The following is a 23,500-nucleotide window of genomic DNA, read 5'->3' on the forward strand; positions in this document are numbered from 1 at the left end:
TGCGTCCATTGGAAGAAGTAGAAACTAACCGGCGAGTACATTCTTTGCTCACGGTTGTGTAACAGATTAAAATATATACACCGACATTTTTTAATTCTTTCAATCATTCTACTATTCCAAATCGCGTTTAAACAATTCTCCCATAAATGCACAAAATCCGCGGTCTAGACAATAAGGATACTTTGTTCTAATAACGATAATAATAATAACGATCGAATATAATGACGATGATAATAGTAACGATCGAATATAATGGCGATGATAATGGTAACGATCGAATATAACGATGAACGAGGCTGCACGGTGGGTTAATGGATAAAAAGAAGATCAGCCGAAGGGAAGACGGAAGTCGACTAGAGATCCCGGCGTAGCAAAAGTTTCAGGTGAATTGTAACGCGCGACGGCAAACGAAGCCGCGCTTTCTTCGACGTCGAACCCATACCATATTGCGTTATTAGCTGCCGACCGATGTTCCACTTCGGCTATTAATTTATTGTTCGACCAATGACCTACGTCACCGGGATCCTTGAACCGTCCCGCGCTTTCGCCGCGACGGCGAATTGTAAATAATAGCAACATCAACGAAACAGGATCCAGTTAACATATTTATGAGCGGCCCGTAGGATCGGACATAGCCGATCATCGTCTTAGGATCACCCGGATCGGTTCGGCTAACGGCCGGCGACATTTGTTCGCGAAACCTACGCAAATTCGCAAAGACTGTCCGACAATGGTTCGCGCGTCGGGTACGACGTTCGTTAAACTCGGAGCATCTCGAAGGGCATGGAACCCTGGAGAATGCGGTCCTTAGGACCTAACTCGAGCCAGCTGGAAGAACCGGATGAACAAGATCGAGCCGTCTTCCAGGCAGACTCCGTCGAGCTCCCCCCCCCCCCCCCCTCTCTCTCTCACTCTTTCTCACTCAATTTTCTCTCATGTACCGTTTCGAACTCGTTTCCAATTGAAATCCCCTAATATACGGTTCTCTTTTTGCACTCGCCGAGCTCGCATGTCACTCGCAATTATCATCGGGACACATCTGTTCCTGCTTTGGAAATCAATGTTTACCATGCATCCGGTTTCTGCAAAACTAATGTTCGTCTTTCTTCGCTTTGCGTTTCGCGATCTTTCTAATTCAATTTTTTGCTCCTGTTACTTGTCATCTATCATTTCAATCCTGACTTTGCTACACGTTCGTCTACCATACTTTGAGAAGCCGTTGAAAGCATTCTTTAAATCTTCATTCTAGCCAAAAAGAATTGAGCAGTCGGACGTCTTTAAGACGTCTTAAAAACGTTTTTCTGCTCTTTGGGATCTGTACGTTTCATGTCGATGCGAATGTAATTCATTGTAGGTACCCAGCTTGCTCGGCTGAAAAGCCATTTTTTACCCCGAGGAATTGTATAAAATTATCATTCGACCAGCCGGATCGACAACTAACTGGTCACGAATCAATCGGGCAGCAGTTTTTTGCGTCGCGGTCCAGCTGCACGCGGCGCGAAAATCGACAGCGGCGCACGTGGTCGGATGTTTTGAAATTTCGAGCGTCGGGATCGGTGTCAGGAAAACAGTTTTTTCAGCACGAAAGTTCCCGTCGACGGGGTGACGTCTCGCGTGGACGTAAACACTGGAAGAATCCGCGGTGGACTATGCTCCTGAAAGCGGGCGGGGTGGGGGCCGCGACAGCGGCGCAGACGTCACTATCGGGCGAACATATAATCGAGCGATCGAAGGGGAGCAGGCCAGTTTGCACAGACCGTTCGAGTGGAATGCGCCGTTGCGTCGTTCTACACCGTCGACCCCACGTGAACATCTCTCGGCGCCGTTGTTAAGCGTTGTTCACGCGAACGAACACGTCCGGTCAAAGATCCTTACGTAACACGGATTTGCGCCTATCGACGCCGGCGCTACTTCGAGAAGTTCCGAGTGTCTACGCGTGTAACAAACATACAAATACACGGAGACGCGATTGTGCGGTACAGTCGAGGAGATCAACGTGCGACAGAAGTGTGTACGGAGCCAGGAAACGAAAAAGAAAAGTGAACGAATAACGCAAGCAATAATGACCGATCGCAGAACATTTGTGATATTCGCCGCTGCCCTGGCGCTCGGATGTCACGTCCTGTGCGTCACTGGTTCCGCGATACCCATGTGGGAGTTTCTCTCACGGGACGAGAAAGTAAGTATTGTCTCAAGGTTCCATCGTTTGCTATTCGCGCGCTCCTCCGACGTGCTTTCCTCCGGCGCGACCGTGCGGCGGCTAGTCGATACCATCTATGGTGAACATTTAACAGTTGTCGGGCATTTCCGTCACCGTTGATTCCTGCCGTCGCGCATCTTTCCACGGGGCTCGAGCAGGAGCTGAAACAGAAAGGAAACGAGTGATACCGTGCCGCAGCATCATTCTCCGCGAATGCACGCACACGCGTCCGATATTGGGAAAATCCGACTTTCTCCGAACAGCATCGGCCACGATAAAACATCCTCTCTTCGTGCACTTGTGCAGTCCGACCGGGTGCAATTGCGCGAGCGCGTCTCGGACATTGACTTTTCTCATGACATTGCGCCGTTCTTCTCGCGCCACTTCTCTCTTCTTTCTTCGTATTTCTTTTTCATCGTCGCGGTACACCCCGAGTAAACGATCAGCGCGGCTAGAACCGAGAAGAAAACGTTCTTTGAATTTTATTTAAGCTAATGGAAGTTGATAATTGTTGAGTCGGCGTTATTAAGCAACGATTACCAGACTGCGGATCTTTAAGAAATTAAATAAATAAAAGTTTCTTCTTCTCTCAATGTCTTCGCAGCCGTATGTTTCGACTACACATTTTTGTCGTAAATCCGCGAAATCCGCAGTCTGGCGATTACGGGCAATTAGAGGAATCGATACATTGGCGCGATAATCGCGGATTTCCGACGGCAACGAACGGCGGAATGTAGGCTGCGTATCGTAAAAATTCATTCGAGTTGAATGCACCGGGGAGACGCCTCGCAGCGTTTGAATAAGTCACGGTGAATTTTGCGTCGTATCTCTCTGCGCTACGTGCACTAACACGCAGTAGGTATTTTACGGTTGGGCAAGTAAAAGAAACGTGAAATTGGTGTTCATCGCGTTGCATGCAATAAATCGCTCGTTCGGGGCTGCTCGTCTCTCTCTCTCTCTCTCTTTCTCTCTCTCTCTCTCTCTCTCTCTCTCTCTCTCTAAAACCGTGCGTTTGCACGTTCGCTTGAAGTTCAAGAACGCTCCCATTATTCACGCTTCGATCGAACTTATGTATCGCAGCTACCGATCGACACGTACATGAATGGGTTAACGCAGAGGCGGGCTTAGATTTTTACCGCCCTAGGCTAACATATCTTTGCCGCCACGCAACGGAAAGAGAAGGTAAGGGGAAGAGTGATCGTGAGCGTGTCAGAAACTAGATTTAGCATATTTATTGCAGCAGGTAGATGCTTCTAGAATTACTTGAATTAATTCTGTAAGCGTTTCTGTACAATAACTAGAACTTTTCTTCAATTTTACTATTACTTGGAATTTAAATAATATAAAAAAGCTATCATTTTTTTAGTTTCGTATGAGCTTACATTAAGCTTATATTATTCAAGTCACTTAGACCAATTTTAAAACAGTTACGCCATTTTAAAAGTCTTGACACAATTTCGCTCCCCCTGTACAATTATCTTTTCTAACTCCTTCGTGTGCCAATATAGTAATATTTTTTTTTTGGTCAATTCGTAATAATTAATTATAAAACTAGTTAATATTATACAATATTTTATTACGTATAGGAGAAACTAAATCCCGCTCCTGAGTTAACCCATAACAGTCCAATGTTCCCATATACGCGGCACAAATTGATAAAACCGTAAAATCTTGGTAGAAAACTTCGGCAAAAGATGCGACGATTTTTATGAATATATATCAATGATTTTTTTTACGAATTAAATCTTTTCTTCTCACATATTTTATATAAAAATCTCTAGCGCGAGAATTTCTCTCCGCATGAATAATAACGCGCAACTTGGTGATATGTACGCTTGAAATACCTCTGGACTGTGAACGCTTAATGTATACGGTGTTAAGTTTGCCAAAGCTGCGAACAATTTTGCAGGAACCTACATTCGTCGTGTGCTCGACGTTCACTCGTCTCGCGCTAATTGTTTATACAAGACCCGAAGACTTTCTCTCGTTTCCGGAATCCTTTAAGAGACAACACAATGATCCACCATCGATCACCGCGTCGTCGGTCTATATCTAGGTCAGCACGGGAAACCGTGCATCCTTGCTCATGTAGTCCGCCGAGATTCGAACGTATCGCGGTGCGCGCTCCACCTAAACGTGACCATTGCTTTTCTGGTCGAACAATATCACCGCGTCGATCTGCAATAAACAACTGTTATCAGATACGTTATTCGTTTGTTCGATTCACTTTATACTTATCGAATAAGAGATGTTAAATTTTTGTATTAAAATATAAACGAAATGAAGTAAACGAAGTAAGAGAATAACAAATATCTTATTCGATAAATATCAAATTATTTGTGCCTGAAAACGTACCAAAGACACAGCAATTGATCACCCCAGAACGACTGCCCACCATTACCCCATAGTCTATCGAACGTTGGTAAAACGAATTCACCCCCATTTGGTCTCGTTTCACAATAATCGTGCATAGTAAGAATATGAAACGGTATGACCGGTCAAATGAAATCGATTTGATTTGAAAGAGGTAGCATTGGGAAACTCCTGAAAAAGATTCCACCCATTATGCAAGCAGCCAGTCTGTCATCATCGGACGCACGTCGCAGCGTTGCCCCCCCCTCTCTCTCTCTCTCTCCACCGCGTACCTTAGGTTTTTCGAGAGGGCCTGAAAGCTGTTACAAAAACTGTCATTAGAAATTCTAAGGTCGGCCGTGCACGTAATCGTGTTCGGCCATAGATGGGGCCAAAAGGAGCGTGCGTGCGTGTGTGTGTGCGTGTGGACATCGATTATTGCGCTTTATGTAGGAACGCGAACGGGGGCATGTTTCGTCGCGTCGACGCGACACGACGCGGCGCGGCGCGACGCGACGGTTAGAATTTATCGTGACGAAAACGACAAAAAAAAAGGCGCGTATCGCAATCAGGTCCGATACGTGACGGACGGGCCGGGCCGGACCGCGGCTCGCATATATATTTGTTTGTTATAACTGTCGTGTAACCGATATCCCGTGCGTTACACATTGCCGAGTTTCACCGGACGCGCGCAGAATGCATTGGCGTACGGAATGGAAAACAGCTTTCGCGATGATCGGTGTACTTCGCGTCGAACAGAAAGAGAACCGTCCGCAATTTCTACCCGACTCTTGCAACTACGGGTAGAGCCTCGATCGTTCGACGCAATGAATCACAAGATTATTCTATTTGAACAGCATTAGCAATTGTATTAACAAAGTGTCGGATTAAATATCCTTGCGTATACATCGAAAGAACGGATAATCGAGTTTCTACTGCATCACGGTTGCGCAATAGAATATGAAATTAGTATAAGATTAATGATGCGAGGAACGTGCGCCGAAGATACGAGTAAAAATACGATCGAGAGGATCACCGAGCGACTGCGATTGCTATAAAATTACGATTCACTCCGTGTTCCTCGTGCTTCAGCCTATCCATCTAACCAGAACGTTCTGTTCCAGATGAGCCACCTGTTCCGGATGTTCAGCCAGCAGGTGGCCAAGTTCTGCGCCGATTCCTCGATGCCGGACTGCAACAAGAATCTGTTGGTCTCATGCCTGCGGAATTTGGCGACCATGGACGACACTGTTCTAGATAAACTGGACCCCTATCAGCACGGCGCGAAGGAAATGAGTAAGCGATATTTAATGAAGTTTATAAAATTTCGGTCACCTATCGCAATCCGGTCGAAGAATGCCACACTTCGATTGAAAAAAAAAGAACAGAACGAGCAATAAATCCCAATGGATCAGGCGATTGTACACGAGACAATATAAATCCTGGTCCCAGAAAATCGTGTTTGGTACGGACGAAGTAGAAGTGGCGAATCATGGCCAGACTCGGCAGCTACCATTTATCCAACAGCGCGGGTTCACTGGGGATATCGAAACTCGTTTTTCTCGGAAACGGGGCTATTTAGGAAAAAAGAAATTGCAGTCCAGCTAGCGTTTTCGTAATTACATGGTAATTACGTTCGTTAACCAGTTAGCTGTTTTTCTCGAGTGTGCTTGTAATAACGGAAAATGTCTCTGTTTGCTCGTGACGAATTCCTTGCTGAAAAACAGCTACGTACACGGCAACATASACTTAGATATTGTTTATTAAATSATATACTTCATGAAAAAAGAGTGYCGCATTTAAACGAAATATGAAAAAGATCAAATATACACGGTACAATTAATGAACTGCAGATYTTATGCATTTAYTGYGAATACTGATTYAAAAGAGCACCGTTACRTTATTTTCTATCGATTAAAATAATTCTTGTTTTACAAAATTAATGRATAACCTTGTTRTTTTGCATACAGATYCGCARTCAAATAAATAAAGCAACTTAAACATTTAAMAAAGAGAAAAGAATAGCTAACTGGTTAAAATGTAGTGGTACGTGCAAATGCTCAGAATGTATGAAAAAAAACATCATATTTGATAATCAATTAACGCCGTTTTTTTTTCTTTCGTTATAGTTTGGAGCGCTCTGGTAAAGAACGGATTTTCGACCAGGATTGGCCACGAGCACGATGGCTCCTACTTCACGACCGGATCCGATCCATTAGGTATGTGTGCAACTTGAACTTTGAGACATTAATTATACCTATAGATCATGTTACAAATATCGAACAATTTTTTTAAATGATCTTGCAAGATTCGAGATATTTTGACTCGGAAAATATGTTAACGGAATATATTGACTCAGAAAAGTAACTCGTTCATTAAAACGGCATTGCAATCTCGCATCTTGGGAATCTAATGGCGCTAAAGTCGAGCAGAAGGATAGATTAGAAAAACGCGGGAAGTCGTTCGCTCGAAATTAATGGTGCGGCGAAGGAAATACCAACACCGATCGGGCAATCGAAAATGTTCATGAACTAGCGTGTACAAGTCTCTCTCTCTCTCTCTCTCTCTTTCTCTCTATCGTAACGCGTAGTACGAGTAAAAGATAACTAGACGGACTGTATGAAAAGTAATTAACGAGAGAAAGTTCTAATCGACGGAAAATCGAAACTCGTTTGAGACTGAGATTAGACCGCTTCGCCGACACGTTAGGTGCGCGCGCGCGCGCGTACCCGATCAACGACGGGCACGCTAATTAACCTTTACATTAACCGTGAAAATTGAAATCGCACGGCAGTCACCGGGAAAAATCAGTGATCACTGGGATCGGAGTCCGTCCGATGTCCGTGACCCGAGACGAACGAAAACAAATGGCGGCGCCGCGCCGCGCCGGTCGCGAGAAAGTTCCAGCCACCGTCTCAATCGCTTTCGTTACACTAGAAAGTTTTTTTTTCATCTTTTTTTTCCCCCCAAACGAGATCGCGTTTTGATAGCGGCAACGCTCGTTTCTCGGATCGACCGCTTTTCTTCGGTGCACTTTCACCCGATTCACTTTACCGATGATCGAGGATTTCGGTACTCCCTTTAACCCGAATCGTTCTCCCCGCGGACAAAGACCGATCTAGGGCAAAGGAGTCAATTACCGTGGCCTGTTGCCAGCCTTAAAACTAAATCTACCACGGTCAAATAACCGGTTTCTTATCTTAAAATTATAAAAGTTATGAAGACACTTTTATGAGAAATGATCGAATACAGCACTTTATCGCAGCAATTGCAACAATACGAACATTACAGAATCTAAAAAAATAAATTGAATTTGCAACAGTTTTACTATGTGGTAGGTTTGGCGTTAAACGACGTTTCTTAAGAACTTAAGAATTATTCTACGGTAACTGGTTCCACTACCCTAGTTGCAGAAAAAGCCGATGTCGCGAACGAAACGCCGGAGATGCTGCGGACGTCGAAAAAGAGGTCAATTTCTTCAAAAGCACTTTCACGTTTTCTCCGAAGGAAGCCGTCGCGCGCTTTCCTCCGCGAAACTAGATCGAAAAGAAAACAATTCGCTGAACGAACCGATTAGAAACGCACTTTACAAAAAAAAACAAATCCATTTCCGTGGCTCGAAATTGTGGAGAAGTTTCACTCGCGGTGGAACATGCGCGCGTACGCATTCTCCCGAGCATGCATATGGATCTTCATACATATTCCGCTGCGATCCATCGAATTTCACTTCCTTTCACGATCAGCTCGGCTGATAAGTTTTTCCGACAGCAGTATATGTATTCAAGAGATGCAAATTAGCATCGGATTACGCGAGATTAAAAACTGGTTTACTTTTCTCTTAAGACACGTCTTTGAATATGTAGCTTCAGCTGTATCTTCATGTGTAGATCTTTAGATACATCTTCTTAAAGAACGTAGCTAATAGTCGATCGTTCCCTTGCGGTTTTTATACAGTCTGCGTGAAAAGTATTCGTACACCCTTTAAAATGAAAAAACGTTTTTATAGTTGGATTAAGCAATCTAAATTTTTATTTGAGATGTTATAGAGAGATTAAGTTACTGTATAATGACTAAAAACTTGTTTTCAAAAATTGCAATTGGTTGAAATATTCACTCGTCCTTTAACTTTTTAATCCGAGTCCCTGTAGTCTATCAGCATCGACGAAATCTTCGGCATGCAAACAAATTACTGAGACCTACAAAAGAACGCATTGTTAAAATTTTCATTCTATGGTCAGATAAATAAAGTCCAATCTTTATCACTCCAACTAATAGGAATTTCTGGATACAATCTTTTAGCCATTGTTTAGTAAACCGATTCTCCTCAACAAAAACATCTCTTGGCCCAATTATAAAAAAGTAATACCATTTTTGACACCAATACTTTTTACACTGACTGTACACTCTTCCCACCGCAAACGTTTGAGTGACTTCTCTCGAGCGGCGACTCTTGTGGAATCCAAAGAGTTTAGATAACAGAGCGTTGAAATATGTTAACGAGAACAGATCGACAGCCGGTGAGGGCTATTATGAAATTAATTTGTAATCGTCCCGAATGAATGAGATTCCTTGCAGACCCCTATCCAGGAGTCCTTGCGAAGGATAATCACGATCGGACGATCAAGCTGCCGGAAGTAGGAACTACCGATGCGGCTCGGTGTGAAAATATTACCCATTCGATTATCATAACGCGGAGGTCACGTCTCGGTTAAAAAATGTCTATCGCGCCGGTACACGCAACGGCGAGCGCGATTTAAACGTGCCCGATCGTGCTGAAAATATTTACGACGGAAAGTTCCTCCTTCCGTTGAAATTCGCACCTCGTAACGACACCGTGAGTCCCTTTACCGGCGAACCGTGTCTCCTTAATCTCGAATCAGCCTCGACCGAGGGGTCGCTCATCAATCCGATCGATTCATTATGCGCATAATTGATTCCAGTCATGTTTATTCCACCTGCTACACCACACCTTGATTACAATTCGCATTATGTCACGCGAGAGAAGTCTCGGCTAGAAATTCGTTTTGGTAATTAACGTTTAGCTCTTTTCGTTGTTTTTCGAATCGCTCTCGAATGCATTCTAGTCGTTGTTACTTAGCGCGATTGACCCTTTCTAAAAATAAAAAGAAATAAAGAAAAATTTTACGCCACGCTCGTAGAAAACACAAATTAAATAAAAATAGATTGTACCTTTCTCTAGGCTCGATAAATTGAAAACTTATCGATATTATTAAATTCTTCGTACGTCTTTTACCAACTTCTTCCAAATTCGGCAAACTATAACATCTAATCTCGAACATCTTTTCAGCTACCAGCGACAGCGAGACGAACGGCTTGGGCGAAGAGACGGCGCCGTCGCACGATTACATTCGGCCGCCCGCGGAGCACACAGGCCCATACTTGGTCGGGCCGATGGTGATCCGTGTTTACCCGGACGGCCGGCCGGTCCCCGAAGACTCGACGCGTCCATTGCCGCGTGACGAGGACGTCGACGAGTACAGATCATCTCGCGTGCCGTCGATCGAGGAACTCGAGGCGGACAGGAGCTCGTTCTACGGAAAACGATCCAAGGGTAACTCGTTTTCCGAGGCTAAAAATCATCGGCGTCACACGCCGTTTGACAGACGGCTGCTTCAAGAGGTCGTCGCTAAACGCAAGATCCATTACTACTGAGGGGACGCGAGACTCATCGCTGAGGAATGTACCTTCGGACGCCGGAAATGGCAGACAAGTACAAGGAGCCGCGTGTCCCGCGCAACGAACGCTCTGTGTTCCCGCTTGTTCGACCGTTCCGCCGGGTCGGACTGATCTGGACCCGGGACGCGCGCAGACCGCTCGGAACGAAATAATTGGTAATCGATATGCCGGTGACCGAACTTTTAATGTGTTCGAAGACGCCACGGCAAGAGTCAAACTTAATTAACAGTCGTCGAATGTCTGCCGACGATATGCGGACAGAGTGCACTGTCTTACCGAACTACAGGGTGTCCCATTTGTGCTGAGGAAAAGGTTACTTCCAATGACTTAAGGACTTGGGGTACTCTGTATAGCTAAAGCAGTCTTTCATGGTGCGAGTTGAAGACAGGATTATTTGTTACCTAAATGTAGGGAATTCGTTGTGTACCTTACACGATGGAATTCATTTCTGATAGATATCGCTGATTATAGAATTTAATCTTATACAGATTGCTTGTTCGTATATGTAATTACTTCTTTAGGGCAATACGCTGCTGGTCGATAGTACAGGTTATGTCAACAGTTGAATTGATCCTGTACGTCCATTGATACACTCGTAAACATCTCACAGAGTCAGCGACGGCGAGTTTAAAAAGACTGCTCCTACGAAGGACATTTTCACGTTTTCTTAATTAGCAATTAATTAACGATAGACCTTGTTGCAGGTCTTTAAAATAATTTAGACGTACGTAACGAGGCACCAGCTGTTAGATGACGATTGGTCGGCCATTAAGCTCTTCTATGCTTTCATCGTTGTTGATTTCTCGTTCGCGCAAAATTTGTCGACTTCACTGTACATAGTTTTCGCTTACGTGTGCATTCAACCGCTTTCACGCACGAATAATCGCCGACCATGAATACCCTTCGATCATACATATTTTCTCATTCATTTACTATTTATTTCATCATCCCCTGTAATTGTTATTTATTTTTTTGCATCGTACTCGTTTAGAGTTTCGATCGAACAATTGATTATAATTTCATGAATCAAATGTGCTCGTCATCTGATACCGCGAGAGATTTTTTTTATGACAATTGCATCATCGAGTTCTTCGTTTCTAAGATGTTTCGCCGACGTGTGGCGTAAAGGAACTTACCTCGCAGAAAAATTTTTATTCTTCATGTTCAGCGCGAAACGTATGTATTTATAATATTAAACAAAACATATTTTTTATGCATACAACGTATTACTGTAACTTATAGAAGTCATACGATTCAGTTTCCATTGTAAAACGAGATTGTTTGTTATCCATGAATCGCGTTACCCTTTACACAAAACTGAAATGAAAAAACATCTATCATATAATTAAATTTATCGGATAAACGTTAGATTTGTATGCGCATACTGCACGTGATATTTTATGGCAACACATTGCATGATCTTTTTATCTACTAAACAGTTCTCTTTTTATACGTGTGTATGTGTATAATAGTAATCTAGATTTTATATAACAAGTTTCGTTACTTATATACATACGTGAAACTATATTAGATTGCTATTACCGAGAACAACCGAGAGCGCAAACCAATATTGTTCGCAAGGCCGCTGATCGAACAATACGAACATTGATGCCGAACAGCGAACAAATTATATTCATAAATTTGTATAGATGACTTAAAATAAAATGTGATACTTCGTTTCGATAATATTGTGTACACCCTTCATCTTACTTTTGCGAACGAATTTTTAGAAACTATTTTAATTGACATGCCGGGTAATCAAAAATGCTTGATAATTTTATGACGCTTCTATTTTTGTAAGCAATAAAAATTCTTATATGAAAAAAAAGGAGTAAACGTTCGAGCAATTTTCTGCACCTGTTCATGCGTAAAAAGCTTATATTTGTTATTGTAAATACAAGGAACAGGGGATTCTTACCGTCTTGGTTATGAAAGCTAGTGATGGTAAAACGCACAAGCTGTTCTCCGAAATCAACTATAGATAACTTATTTACCAGTTTCAGCGCTCTATATTATCTTTTGAGGTTAATTTTGATTAACAGCTTCAGCGTTTTATCGCTGCGCATTTTGGCGCTGTACTAAACCTGTAGCTTTGTTTTGCAATTTTACCGCAAGCGGCGCCACTAATTATAATAATAAATGGCGCCATTTTCCAATTTTCTTGAGCTGATAATTTTTGCCGGACTTTACATTGTACAGAGAATATTCTATAACCGCTAAATTTCCCAAGAAAAGCGGATTCGTATACTGTAGAAGTACAAGTATGTGTCTATAATAATTATTATAATTATCTTCCTAACAATTATTAGGCCAAAGACTGATTTTTCAGGTTTCAAATACTGCCCTGCTTTTCAATGTACAAAGTTAAAGGTGACGCTGGATAAAACATAAAAAATACATATACGTAAATATTAAAAATACATGTATTTCAGAATATTGAAAAGTGTACTTTAGGCAACGATCACACAAGCGTTGATTTCATATATTCATCGTTGTGTGAAATTTAACGTCATAGCGGAATCGCAACGTGTTCATAAATGCTACAACGCGCATAGAAAATAGCACGTGGTAGACAAAGTTAAATTTGATGGAGCATACAACGTCACGTGCGTGAACTCAAACGCTCGTATGACCCCGGCCTTAAATGGCATCGACCGACGAATCTTTAGACCATATATGTACATATACCTGTAGACACGGCTTTAGATAATTTGTCTGAGGAAAAAGATGATATCAGGTAGATTGTAAAATATGGAATATACACGTTTTGAGAATTATAGTTTCACAGAATGTATTTCAAGTTTAATTAAAACGTTGATACACTGATTATTTTACTTGCTTAAACGCTATGATTTGATTCTACGATATTCTCGTACATACGCTCAACATTTCAATCATGGTCAGCAATTTTAAATGGTCGTATTTTTCTACACGTGACATCAGAACAAGCAGAGTAAGTTACATACAGTGAGTGGACCTCCTTCTGAATATCTCGAGGCCGTAGCTTGATCCGTTAGCGAGGATCAATATAGAAAATTATTTCTGTGATTGGTTGGAAATTTACCAGTGAGACGCTGCTGTGCACACAATTAAAGAAAAAGAAAGAAAATAACGAGTAAGTAAAAGAGCACGAAATCAACACAGCTACATCTGGAGCAAATCACACTATCGAACGAGATGTTCGTTTTGCATGACGTTCGAGATGTAGCCTATTGCATTCTACCGTGCTTGCGGATTTACGCTTTCTGCGCATTCGTTCGGTTGGCGCGCCATCAGAGGCACGCGGCGCGAAATTTGATTTTTATAAAAGCTTCAAGTAATAAAATCTGTTACCTCATAAAATTTTCGAAAAACCCCACGTTCAGTAGTATCACTGATTACTGTTTTACATTGGAAAATTTTCACAAATACACTGGACGCAACAGATATTATTTATTTGAAAGTTGAAGCTCCTTTACAAATATAATTTTACGACGCGTACCTCAGATGGCGCGCCAACTGAACGAATGCGCTCTCTTTCTAAAGTACTTGCGCGAAACTGGATGCGCAGCAAGATGGTGGGGATGTGCAAACTAACTTAGAGAGCACAAAAAGTGTGCAGGAGTAGGATCCATTACCGCACATCTATATGCCGCATCTAGTGGTATATATGGTCTAGGCTAGGCCGACTGTTGTTTACTGGTCTTGGTTCTCTGTTTTCCATGGTTCAGCTAAATAAGGCAAGGGCGGAACAAGTATTTCGGTGGAAAGTGTATGGGGGGCGGCAGAGAGAGATACGAAGGAGGCATTGAACTGATTCTCATTGTTGAGTTTTTTCAAGTATTATTTAAATAAATAAAGGGAATAAAAATGTCCTATGAAACAAGTAAGTGACGTTTAACGTTTTCGGCATTATCTTGTATCGGCGGGTCGATTTATTACTGTTTTTTTAACGTGAACATCATATCTTACAACTTTCCGGTTGCTTATCTCAAGCCAAATCATAACACTTCAAATGCATCGATGATTTACGTGCAATGTGTCAAGATGGATTTAATGTAAAACATTTAGTAACTTGGGCCGTATTTAGCCACGTACACAGGTTCATCGTACCGGTCATTCCGTTGCATTTATTTTTTTATTTTGTTATACGGTATTATTTGCGCCTCACTACCTGGCAATCTATTCGGCTCGGCTTTAGACATATCGCTCATTTCCTTTTTTTCCCTCTCCAAATGACGGTTCGTTGAACACTTGAGATAATTGTCACTCGTTCGATTCAATTCCACGAAATTTTTATTAATAATTTACTCTTAACTTACAATTAAACGCGTAATGTGAATTTAATTCAAAATTGCGAACAATACCTAGATTCGGATTTTTACATTTAAATTGTAAATACCGGTATAACGTTAGCGGTGCAATAAAAATATGTTCATTATACGATTTATTACAATGATAGCGGTTTTCGATATGTGTAATAACATATTGAAATAAAATCTCTTCGTAAATTCTCAATAAACCATTAAGGTAGTATCATCATCATAATTTTAGATCAAGATATAGTTTGTATGCTTGAAATAATTTCCAATATTGTATGTTGGATCTATGCCAATGCATCACGGAAGTGCACAATTTTAGTTCCAGTTGGAAAATATAGTAATCCACTGTGGAATTAACTTCAACAATTTTGCATATAATGAAAAATTAAGTGATCTAATGAAATTATTTTTTCATGTGCTATTATAATAATATGATTTACAAAAGCTAGTTTAATTTTGTTGTTAATGATTTTAACCAATGTATACATTTGTATTTGCAGAATACATTTTTGCTACATTGCCCAGGACTCAGAGAGGACAGCCCCTTGTCTTAGGTGCTGATCCTAAAGGGAAGAACTTTTTGTACACTAATGGTAATAGTGTTATCATTAGAAATATTGATGTGGGTATATTTAATTCTTTATACGAATTCATGGAAATCTATTGAATTAAATAATTTTTTTTAATATCTTGTTATTTTACAGAATCCAGCCATTACAGATATTTATACCGAACATTCTTGTCCAGTTAATGTTGCAAAATATTCTCCCAGTGGATTCTACATAGCATCAGGAGGTATATAATATTTCAAAGATATAGTTTTACCTAGTGCAATGTATATGAATGTTGTTATTAAATATATTACAGACCAATCTGGCAAAGTACGTATTTGGGATACTGTTACCAAAGAATATATTTTAAAAAACCAGTTCCAACCCATTGGAGGGCCCATCAAAGATATAGCATGGTCACCTGATAGTCAACGTATGGTGGTAGTTGGAGAAGGAAGAGAGAGGTAAATAACAGGATATTTACTCAATGTAGTTCCCACTTTAGTAATAAATTACTTTTCCTAACTTAACTTTAGATTTGGTCATGTATTTATGGCGGAAACCGGCACATCTGTAGGTGAAATTTCGGGCCAGAGCAAGCCCATTAACTCTTGCGACTTCAGACCTACAAGACCATTTAGATTAATCACTGGAAGCGAGGACAATACTATTGCCGTTTTTGAAGGACCCCCATTTAAGTTTAAGTACGTACATTTCAAGGAGAAATGTCTATGTTTACCTTTTTTTTTTTAATAAGTCAAACCAAGTTTATCTGTTGTTTGCGTAGAATGACGAAGCAGGATCACGCTAGGTTTGTTCAAGCTGTCCGTTACTCGCCTAACGGTAATCTGTTTGCGTCTGCAGGATTTGACGGGAAAGTATTTATTTATGATGGCACAAGTTCAGATTTCGTTGGAGAAGTCGGATCTCCGGCTCATCAAGGCGGCGTATACGGAGTAAGCAAGTCAAATATTCTCCGTTACGTTTGTTGCTAATAAAATTAGCAAATCAACAATACCTGGTAAAAGTAATATCCAGCATATTATTTATCAGTTTACTGCAATTCTGTAGGTAGCTTGGAAACCCGATGGCACACAATTACTAACTGCTTCTGGAGATAAAACATGTAAACTGTGGGATGTGGAAACTCGTTCATTGATTAGCGAATTCAATATGGGACCAGCAGTTGATGATCAACAGGTATGATAGTACCGTAAATTTAATTGTCATCCCAAATTGAATGTAAAAGTTTCTTCCTTAAATCTGTATCTTGCTTATTATAGGTCAGCTGTTTATGGCAAGGAAATCATTTGCTGTCTGTATCGTTAAGCGGATTTATTAATTATCTCGATGTTAACAATCCTGAAAAGCCAATTAGAATAATCAAGGTAACACAGTATGAACTACTTAGTGATAATATTGTATCAGAATAAGTTTGATAATAAGTTATAATTTTCAGGGTCATAATAAACCAATAACAGTATTAACGTTGAGTCCTGATAGAAGTACAATTTACACTGGATCTCATGACGGATACATTACCAATTGGAACGCAAATACAGGAGAGAATGATCGTATTCAGGGCCAGGGGCACGGAAATCAGATCAATGGAATGAAAGCCGCAAAGAATTTGCTTTACACCGCTGGTATCGACGATACCTTGAGGACAGTGGAAATTGATGCGAATTCTTATATAGACACATCTGTTGTTAAGCTGGACAGCCAACCGCGAGGTCTAGATATTTATAACGATATTGTTGTAATTGCTACAATTTGCCAGGTAATAATTATTTTATAATCTTATTAGAATTGAAATATTTGGCACTCATATATTTTTAGATAATGGTGATTCTATTTTTAGATCACTGTTACTCAAGATGGCCGGAAGGTATCAAGTGTACCTATCGATTACGAACCTTCCTGTGTGTCAATTAATCAAGAAAATGGTGACGTAGCTATAGGAGCTACATCAGACAATACGGTACGTCCATTAATCCTTATGCTATATTTTAATTACGTTTATCTTTTTAATTAAACACCTCGGTTCCATTATGTAATTTTCAGGTTCATATTTATTCATTATCAGGCACGAATCTGACTCCTAAAACTGAACTGGAACATTTGGGTCCAGTCACAGATGTATCTTACAGTCCAGATAGCAAATATTTGGTAGCTTGCGACGCAAACAGAAAAGTGATTCTTTACGGTGTCCCGGAGTACGAGGTAAAAACATTTTCAATATTTAAAGAAATTGTGAAAACTAAAATTTACGCTATTCATGTACAGCTTCAAAGTAAAAAACTTAACCGCTTTTCAAATATGTCATTACATATTCAGTGCTTACATTCTTAGTGATGTAAATTCATATTCCACGCTTCTAATGTACGTAGTGCGATTAATAACTATTGTGGGCGAAACATATATGTAAACGCTAGTACGTCTATGTCTTACATACAAATTTGTTTGTAATAATTGCTCTTCCTAAACGCTTGTGGGAATCCTAGAGGGTGAGTAGATTTTTAGCTTTTCACCGCTGCACCGGCAACAATTGTTGCTATCACAAATACCATTTGACGAAATATATTTTTCTAGCTCGCACACAATAGGGAATGGGGTTTCCACAACGCAAGAGTGAATTCTGTAGCGTGGTCTCCTGACTCGGATATGGTAGCCAGTGGTAGCCTGGATACAACGATCATTATTTGGAGCGTTGCAAATCCGGCAAAGCATACTATTATTAAAAGTAAGAAAATTTAATATTTAATTTTCTACGCTCTGATATTATATGCGATAGAAAAATTTCTGATGGAATTATGTTCATTTCAGATGCTCACCCACAAAGCCAAATAACGCGTTTAGTGTGGCTTGATGAAGAAACATTGATCTCAGTAGGACAGGATTGCAATACTAAGATATGGCGTATAAAAAAGATTTAATTAATTTCACGTAATATTTATCTTATTTTTTGTTTCCTTTTTCTTTGAAGAGCTTATCTTTGGATGCATTTTATTTATTTTATAGTCAATGGATATTGTGTATTATTTTTTAATACGATCCTTAAATAAGATTAATCAGATTCTACTGTGATCTTTTTATATTCGATACATTTGAAAAGAATGATCAAAACGAGTAACACGTTATAAAAAAAAAAGCCGCCGCGATACTTTTTACATTTTCATGCAGCGTCAATTATAAATAACATTTTTACACACTGTAATTATTTTTTAAATGTTTACAGCGTAATGATAAACACACGGTGTTGTTTGATTCTTCAATTTTTACTGGGTGATTGTAAAAAGAATTGATTGTGGAAGAAAAAAAGAAATCAAAAAACGGATATATTTATTGTCTACTCTGTCTTTATTAAAACAGCGTAACGATAACAAGAAAACAGTAACAATTCGAACACTAAGGGTCTCGGAGGAACGCGATCACACTTTTAAATTATTTGTACACTTAAAAACAAAATAATTTAGGCGTTATATAATTATATATAATTAATATATTAATATATACGTGTATATAATTATATATAATTAATATATTAACTTGCCCTATTCTTAATCAGTCTAGTACTGAATATCTCTTACAAAGATGAGGTACATAAGTTTTTATATTGAACCTTCTTCTAAGTTCTCGCAATTAATAAAATATTCAACTTTTATATTCAACAACAATATTTACCTTGTCCATGGTAACACAGTTAAGGTATTATATAAATCTGAAGAGTCTTTATATTGCTTTGTGTGTTTTTTCTTTTCTAAATTCGTATAACTTAATGCTATATTGGATTTTTCTCAACTAAATTGCGACTGTAATGAAGGGGAGTATACAACATATTTAAGGAAGTATTTTAAGAACTTTATAAGAAAAATCAAAATACTTTCACAGCAATACCAGCTTGATTGAAAAAATTTGGTATTCAAGAGAAAGAAATATCCTAATAAATAAATAACAAGAACCAGAATATTTGTATCATAATTTTCAATTTTAAAATTCAATTCTGTTTTTTAGTTAATAAAATACTTAGATCTAAGTTGAGTAACACATCGTTAACTTATTTTTTTCTGTTTTTCTTTTTTGAGAAAGATGTAACCTAAAATATGGGCATAATACAAATCAAGATTATCTATAATAGTAATAGCTTCTATGGTTTCGGTGTAGTATATCGTGAACGCTTTTGCGGTGAGGCTACCGGATGTCTATAAGAAACGTGTTTCCTAAGCGCGTCACGTGATCTCGACACATGCGAACAGGCGGTACAACTATATGAACTATTACTATGAGTCTCCATATGTACCCGCAAATTGTATTGATTACTTAATTGTTTTCCACAGATAAGGCAAGTAACACTAGATTTATTATAATTTTGAGACGTTCTACCACTAACGGAGCTTGTAAGAAATTTGAAATTTGCGTCCCAAACAGGTGGCGGTTTCGTGTCTTCCACTGGAGTAATCTGATCGTCTAAAACCTGTGTACTTTCATCCATCCCGATGTCTGAATATCCTTGCTCGGCGTACTTATTGGATGAAGCATTAGTAGAAGGAATACTGATTTTTTCTCTCTGATTTAACTTCGCATTAATAGAGTAATAAGGCTTTGTTTTCACACAGTACGGTATACTTTCTTGATCATTGAACGTTTCATCCGTGTGTTCTGTCGTTTCCGTTGCTAAAACTGTTTCTAAGGACTCGCTGCTCGTAGCACTGTCTTTGCTCTCTTTTTTTATTGGTGGTTCAGATAACGTCTTTTCTTGTAATTGCATTGGCGGAGGCTGTACGTATAAACCATTATCGTGTCGCGAGCTTTTCTGTAATGAAAAAAAGATAAAATAATAGTAGCCGCGAAAGCAAACAACGATATTCATTTTCAATCAGAAATACTGATTATTTTCATTCATACGATTCTGCTCTTGTTTGTCAAATTTTCTGTTCTACCTAGCCTCTGAGATTCCTAAACACCTTTTGGCATTGGAAAATGTTCGCTTGTTCTTGATTTTAAGATTGCCGGAAAGTATTCTACACTTCACATGTACAATATACATTTCTGGATATAACGAAGTATAAATAATTGACTTCTTTAGCATGTTATTAAGTGTAAAAGATTCCATGCAGTCTTTCTTTCCCTTCTGATGAATGTAAGACTGTTAAATATGTATACATCGATTCTAAATTTTTGTTATAGCCACTCTTGACTAAAAGAAAACAATAAGCATTATTGTATGTAATGCAATGTAGATATCGTGTAAAAAAAAAGAAAAGACTTAATTATTCTAAAAAAGTGTCTACCAAATGTTTAGTCATGTAGAGATTTTTGGAGAAAGCTATTTTAGATATACCTGTAAACTCATTCTATGGGGAAAGGTTCCATGGGATGCATCCACTTGCATTTAGTTGCAACACACACAACGACCTTGATCTCGTGGATATCGTTTATATTCATTATCGTTCCTTCGATGCACGTATGAACATAACATGTGTAGTAGGTAATTCCATCGTGAGGTACTTCTTGAGGAACGACAGTGAATGTATTTAAGTGACCTGAACAAAACAACACGATCATAGGGTAATATAAAGATTAAGAAAGGATAAAGCGAATATGCAATTTGTTTTAGATAGTATTTTCTTATAATACTGTATAAAGGAAGTGACTTTAATTTTTAAATGTCTGAGTATGTAATTAATGCACTTAATTAATATATTCCATGCAAATTATTCAATGTAGGAAACGTAGAAAGTGATGAAGTGGAGAAGTTGAAACCATATAAAATGAAAATTTGCAGAAATTTTCTTAAAAAAAAAATAATTTATATATTTAACAACAACTTCAATTTTGCATTACATTCAGAGATAGCAAACAATTTTTGAATAATTTAATTTATTGGTTAATAAAATCATAATACTTATAAAAATTTAAAAGCATTATATATGTTACTTTAATACTATTCTTTATGTGTACTTTGAAAAAATGTCTCTCTACTTTTGTGTATCAGATAACACAAGGAAATAACAGTTGTCAAAAAGGAATTGTCAATATTTATATAAAAGGCACTCAAAAAGATACATGCATTGTTACGTATTTTGTACAAAACACACCGAGGCAAGCTTCATTGGACAATTAATTGTAGTTTATCAGATAATACTAAATACCTATGGCTATCATAACTTAACACATCTGAACGCAGTGAAAAATACTGCTTACAAATTAACAAAAAAAATGTGATTTTAATACTACAATTGCTAAAAGGAGCAATGAAAATTATTTAATATTTATATTGCGCTAGTTTGTACCTTATAAGAAATTAATTGCATAATATGTATACTTAAAATGCAATCATGCATTTCATGTGCAAAGCAGTAAAATGAGAGGTTTGGTAGAACAGTCATAGAAATAAAAAGAAACAGAGAAAAGGTATACCAGAGATATGCATTCAAATAAAACAATAAGGTATTAAGGAAATCTATAATATTATTAACTATAATACGAACTTACCAGTCTAAAATATTTTGTGCAACCGTCTTGCTTTGTCTATTTATTATATTAATTAATACACATACGAGATTTCTTACCCCAGCAATGTCTGCCAATCCACGAATATGTAACGTGTCTGCCATAGCCAAAAGTGCAGGCAATTGTTCTTGGTAAATATTCACCTCGCCGTTATACATAAATGTGACAAGTGCGCACAAATTTGCATATTCCATGCCTGGCAATACAATGACAGGATGTTGCAAAGAACTTAAATCCTAAAAGTTGATTCACATTGATATAATACAATCTATAACATTTCATTTCTACCATTAACTTCTTTTCACATTTAATAATTCATTCGTGCTATGAATACCTTAAATAACTCTTTAAAATAGTAACTACAAGCTGAAAGTATAATTTTGTGTGCATGTATGTGCCTGCCACCTGCACTTAGCGTGACATCTGTTAAATAACCACCGTCGAGCAATTTAGGAAGGGAGCTCAATAGAGTATTTTGAAAATTATGCCACCGTAAACAAAATTGTTGACCCTCCATATTTCTGTGCTGTGAATCAAAATTTTGCAGACCTTAAAATTCTGACGATACCAAAATTAGCCATTACAATTAACAGAATTCTGTGTTATTCATTATATAAAAATGTCCTCTTGTAATTCATTCAATAATCTACTACTGCTCCGCAGGTACGAACAAACGGAAGAGCAACAAATTGAAATCGAACAAACTGTTGTAATAAAAGAAATATCTCCCGAGCACTGATACATATCAAATCAAACGAATATAGAAATACTGCTTCTCCGTTATGATTCTTCGATCGTAAATACACGTCAATGAAAATAACGTTACAATGAAATTATATTCCACGGAAACACTGCTACAAACAAGGTTATGTGCCTGGTGACTCTTGATAAAACGGCAAAAAAATTTGCCCTCCCCGAATCAGTCTATACGTGCCGGATGAAGGGATGGTTGCGTTACTGCTGGTGGAGCAGTTCGAGAGATAGACAATACTATTTATTTAATCAGGCTGCAGGTTCCAGCCAAGTCTATTATTGTACACTCGAGTATGGCTGGAGGAAAGGACAGGCATTAGCTCGCTATTTCATAGGGAGCAGACTTCCATTTCTCCGTTCGTTGATCACTGAACGAATGCTCATCGAAACCGCGAAACGAAATTTAATCTTCTGTGTCGCTTACCCTCACTTCGACAAATTCCGTTTGATAAATTCGACAAACGTATTCTTTATACGACACTTCACTTCCATCTGGCAAATCTCGCCATAATCATCCGTAACATAGAAAAAAAATACCGTTCAAGTTTGCTCGACGTGCGATTGTGTCTCCTGCACTGGCCATTAGAGGGCTACGCGAGCAACTTGTTTATTCTCGAATGTTCACCGCGTAATATGATCGTAAGTACATCTCGCTCTTTTATTCCAAAAGCATTTAGCACTTGATGCTACGATAAAGGATAGTCTCGCCTATTTATGATAGAAATTTTATGCCATTAATTATCTAAACCTGAGTATTGATTAGATAGTTTGCACTTTTTATTGTATTGTATTCCAGAGATTATAGAATTTATCGGAACGAATGAATAAGGCATAAATTGTATTGTAATCTTCTATTGTAATCTTCTAAAAAGACGCGCAAACACGCTCGTGAAATATATGTATAAACCAACATAAACTCTACAATCTCTATACGGTGATTGCCTTATCATATCGAATTATTCCTACCTAACCATATTACGTCTTTTTATCCCCACCATTTTAATGCGCATCCAGCTTCGCGCAGTTGGTTTAAGAAAACAACAGGAGATAATCGAGAGAGACAGAACGAAAGCAGCGGGCGACCAGTGTGGCTGTCTTGCTTACTCGCCATTTCCTCTCTTTGTCTAAAAACT

General features: G+C 38.8%; 3 protein-coding genes and 1 long non-coding RNA gene across 5 annotated transcripts; 2 read left to right on the forward strand and 2 right to left on the reverse strand.

Annotated features, from left to right (window-relative positions):
• The first annotated feature begins 1,933 nt into the window (after positions 1–1,933).
• On the forward strand, positions 1,934–11,935 carry Reg-5 (Rhythmically expressed gene 5). Its single transcript, XM_078186094.1, has 4 exons — positions 1,934–2,179; positions 5,677–5,848; positions 6,682–6,771; positions 9,861–11,935. Exons 1-4 carry the CDS (start codon positions 2,063–2,065, stop codon positions 10,223–10,225), a joined length of 744 nt encoding a protein of 247 aa, XP_078042220.1. The 5' UTR covers positions 1,934–2,062; the 3' UTR covers positions 10,226–11,935.
• On the reverse strand, positions 9,483–10,891 carry LOC144472761 (uncharacterized). Its single transcript, XR_013494465.1, has 3 exons — positions 10,763–10,891; positions 9,743–10,104; positions 9,483–9,665 (listed from the first exon to the last, which is right to left on the reverse strand). It is a non-coding gene; the product is annotated as an uncharacterized LOC144472761 (long non-coding RNA).
• Positions 11,936–13,951: 2,016 nt separating the features above from the next.
• On the forward strand, positions 13,952–18,438 carry Flr (actin-interacting protein 1 flr). Its single transcript, XM_078185857.1, has 13 exons — positions 13,952–14,114; positions 15,051–15,172; positions 15,255–15,345; positions 15,418–15,565; positions 15,638–15,805; positions 15,889–16,057; positions 16,173–16,301; positions 16,385–16,489; positions 16,561–16,881; positions 16,963–17,082; positions 17,166–17,324; positions 17,694–17,844; positions 17,928–18,438. Exons 1-13 carry the CDS (start codon positions 14,099–14,101, stop codon positions 18,035–18,037), a joined length of 1,809 nt encoding a protein of 602 aa, XP_078041983.1. The 5' UTR covers positions 13,952–14,098; the 3' UTR covers positions 18,038–18,438.
• A 685-nt stretch (positions 18,439–19,123) lies between these two features.
• LOC144472621 (uncharacterized) lies at positions 19,124–23,215 on the reverse strand. Of its 2 annotated transcripts, none has more exons than XM_078185859.1 (4): positions 22,441–23,215; positions 21,949–22,140; positions 21,674–21,850; positions 19,124–19,914 (listed from the first exon to the last, which is right to left on the reverse strand). In XM_078185859.1, exons 2-4 carry the CDS (start codon positions 22,129–22,131, stop codon positions 19,249–19,251), a joined length of 1,026 nt encoding a protein of 341 aa, XP_078041985.1. In that variant the 5' UTR covers positions 22,132–22,140; positions 22,441–23,215; the 3' UTR covers positions 19,124–19,248. The 2 variants fall into 2 exon arrangements, with proteins under 2 accessions (XP_078041985.1, XP_078041984.1); XM_078185858.1 differs by having other exon boundaries at positions 22,792–23,213.
• Positions 23,216–23,500: the final 285 nt, after the last annotated feature.

Source organism: Augochlora pura, chromosome 7 (genome assembly GCF_028453695.1).
Source record: "Augochlora pura isolate Apur16 chromosome 7, APUR_v2.2.1, whole genome shotgun sequence".
NCBI lineage: Eukaryota > Metazoa > Arthropoda > Insecta > Hymenoptera > Halictidae > Augochlora > Augochlora pura.

Coding starts and splice junctions, on each gene's coding strand:
- Reg-5 (XM_078186094.1), top strand. CDS start 2,063: ATGACCGATCGCAGAACATTTGTGATATTCGCCGCTGCCCTGGCGCTC. Junction 5,849..6,681: donor GCACGGCGCGAAGGAAATGA/GTAAGCGATATT, acceptor CTTTCGTTATAG/TTTGGAGCGCTCTGGTAAAG. Junction 6,772..9,860: donor GACCGGATCCGATCCATTAG/GTATGTGTGCAA, acceptor ACATCTTTTCAG/CTACCAGCGACAGCGAGACG.
- Flr (XM_078185857.1), top strand. Junction 16,058..16,172: donor ATCAAGGCGGCGTATACGGA/GTAAGCAAGTCA, acceptor GCAATTCTGTAG/GTAGCTTGGAAACCCGATGG. Junction 17,325..17,693: donor ACGGTGTCCCGGAGTACGAG/GTAAAAACATTT, acceptor ATATTTTTCTAG/CTCGCACACAATAGGGAATG.
- LOC144472621 (XM_078185859.1), bottom strand. CDS start 22,131: ATGGAGGGTCAACAATTTTGTTTACGGTGGCATAATTTTCAAAATACT. Junction 21,851..21,948: donor ATTTTAAAGAGTTATTTAAG/GTATTCATAGCA, acceptor ATCAACTTTTAG/GATTTAAGTTCTTTGCAACA. Junction 19,915..21,673: donor GATTGGCAGACATTGCTGGG/GTAAGAAATCTC, acceptor TTTTCATTACAG/AAAAGCTCGCGACACGATAA.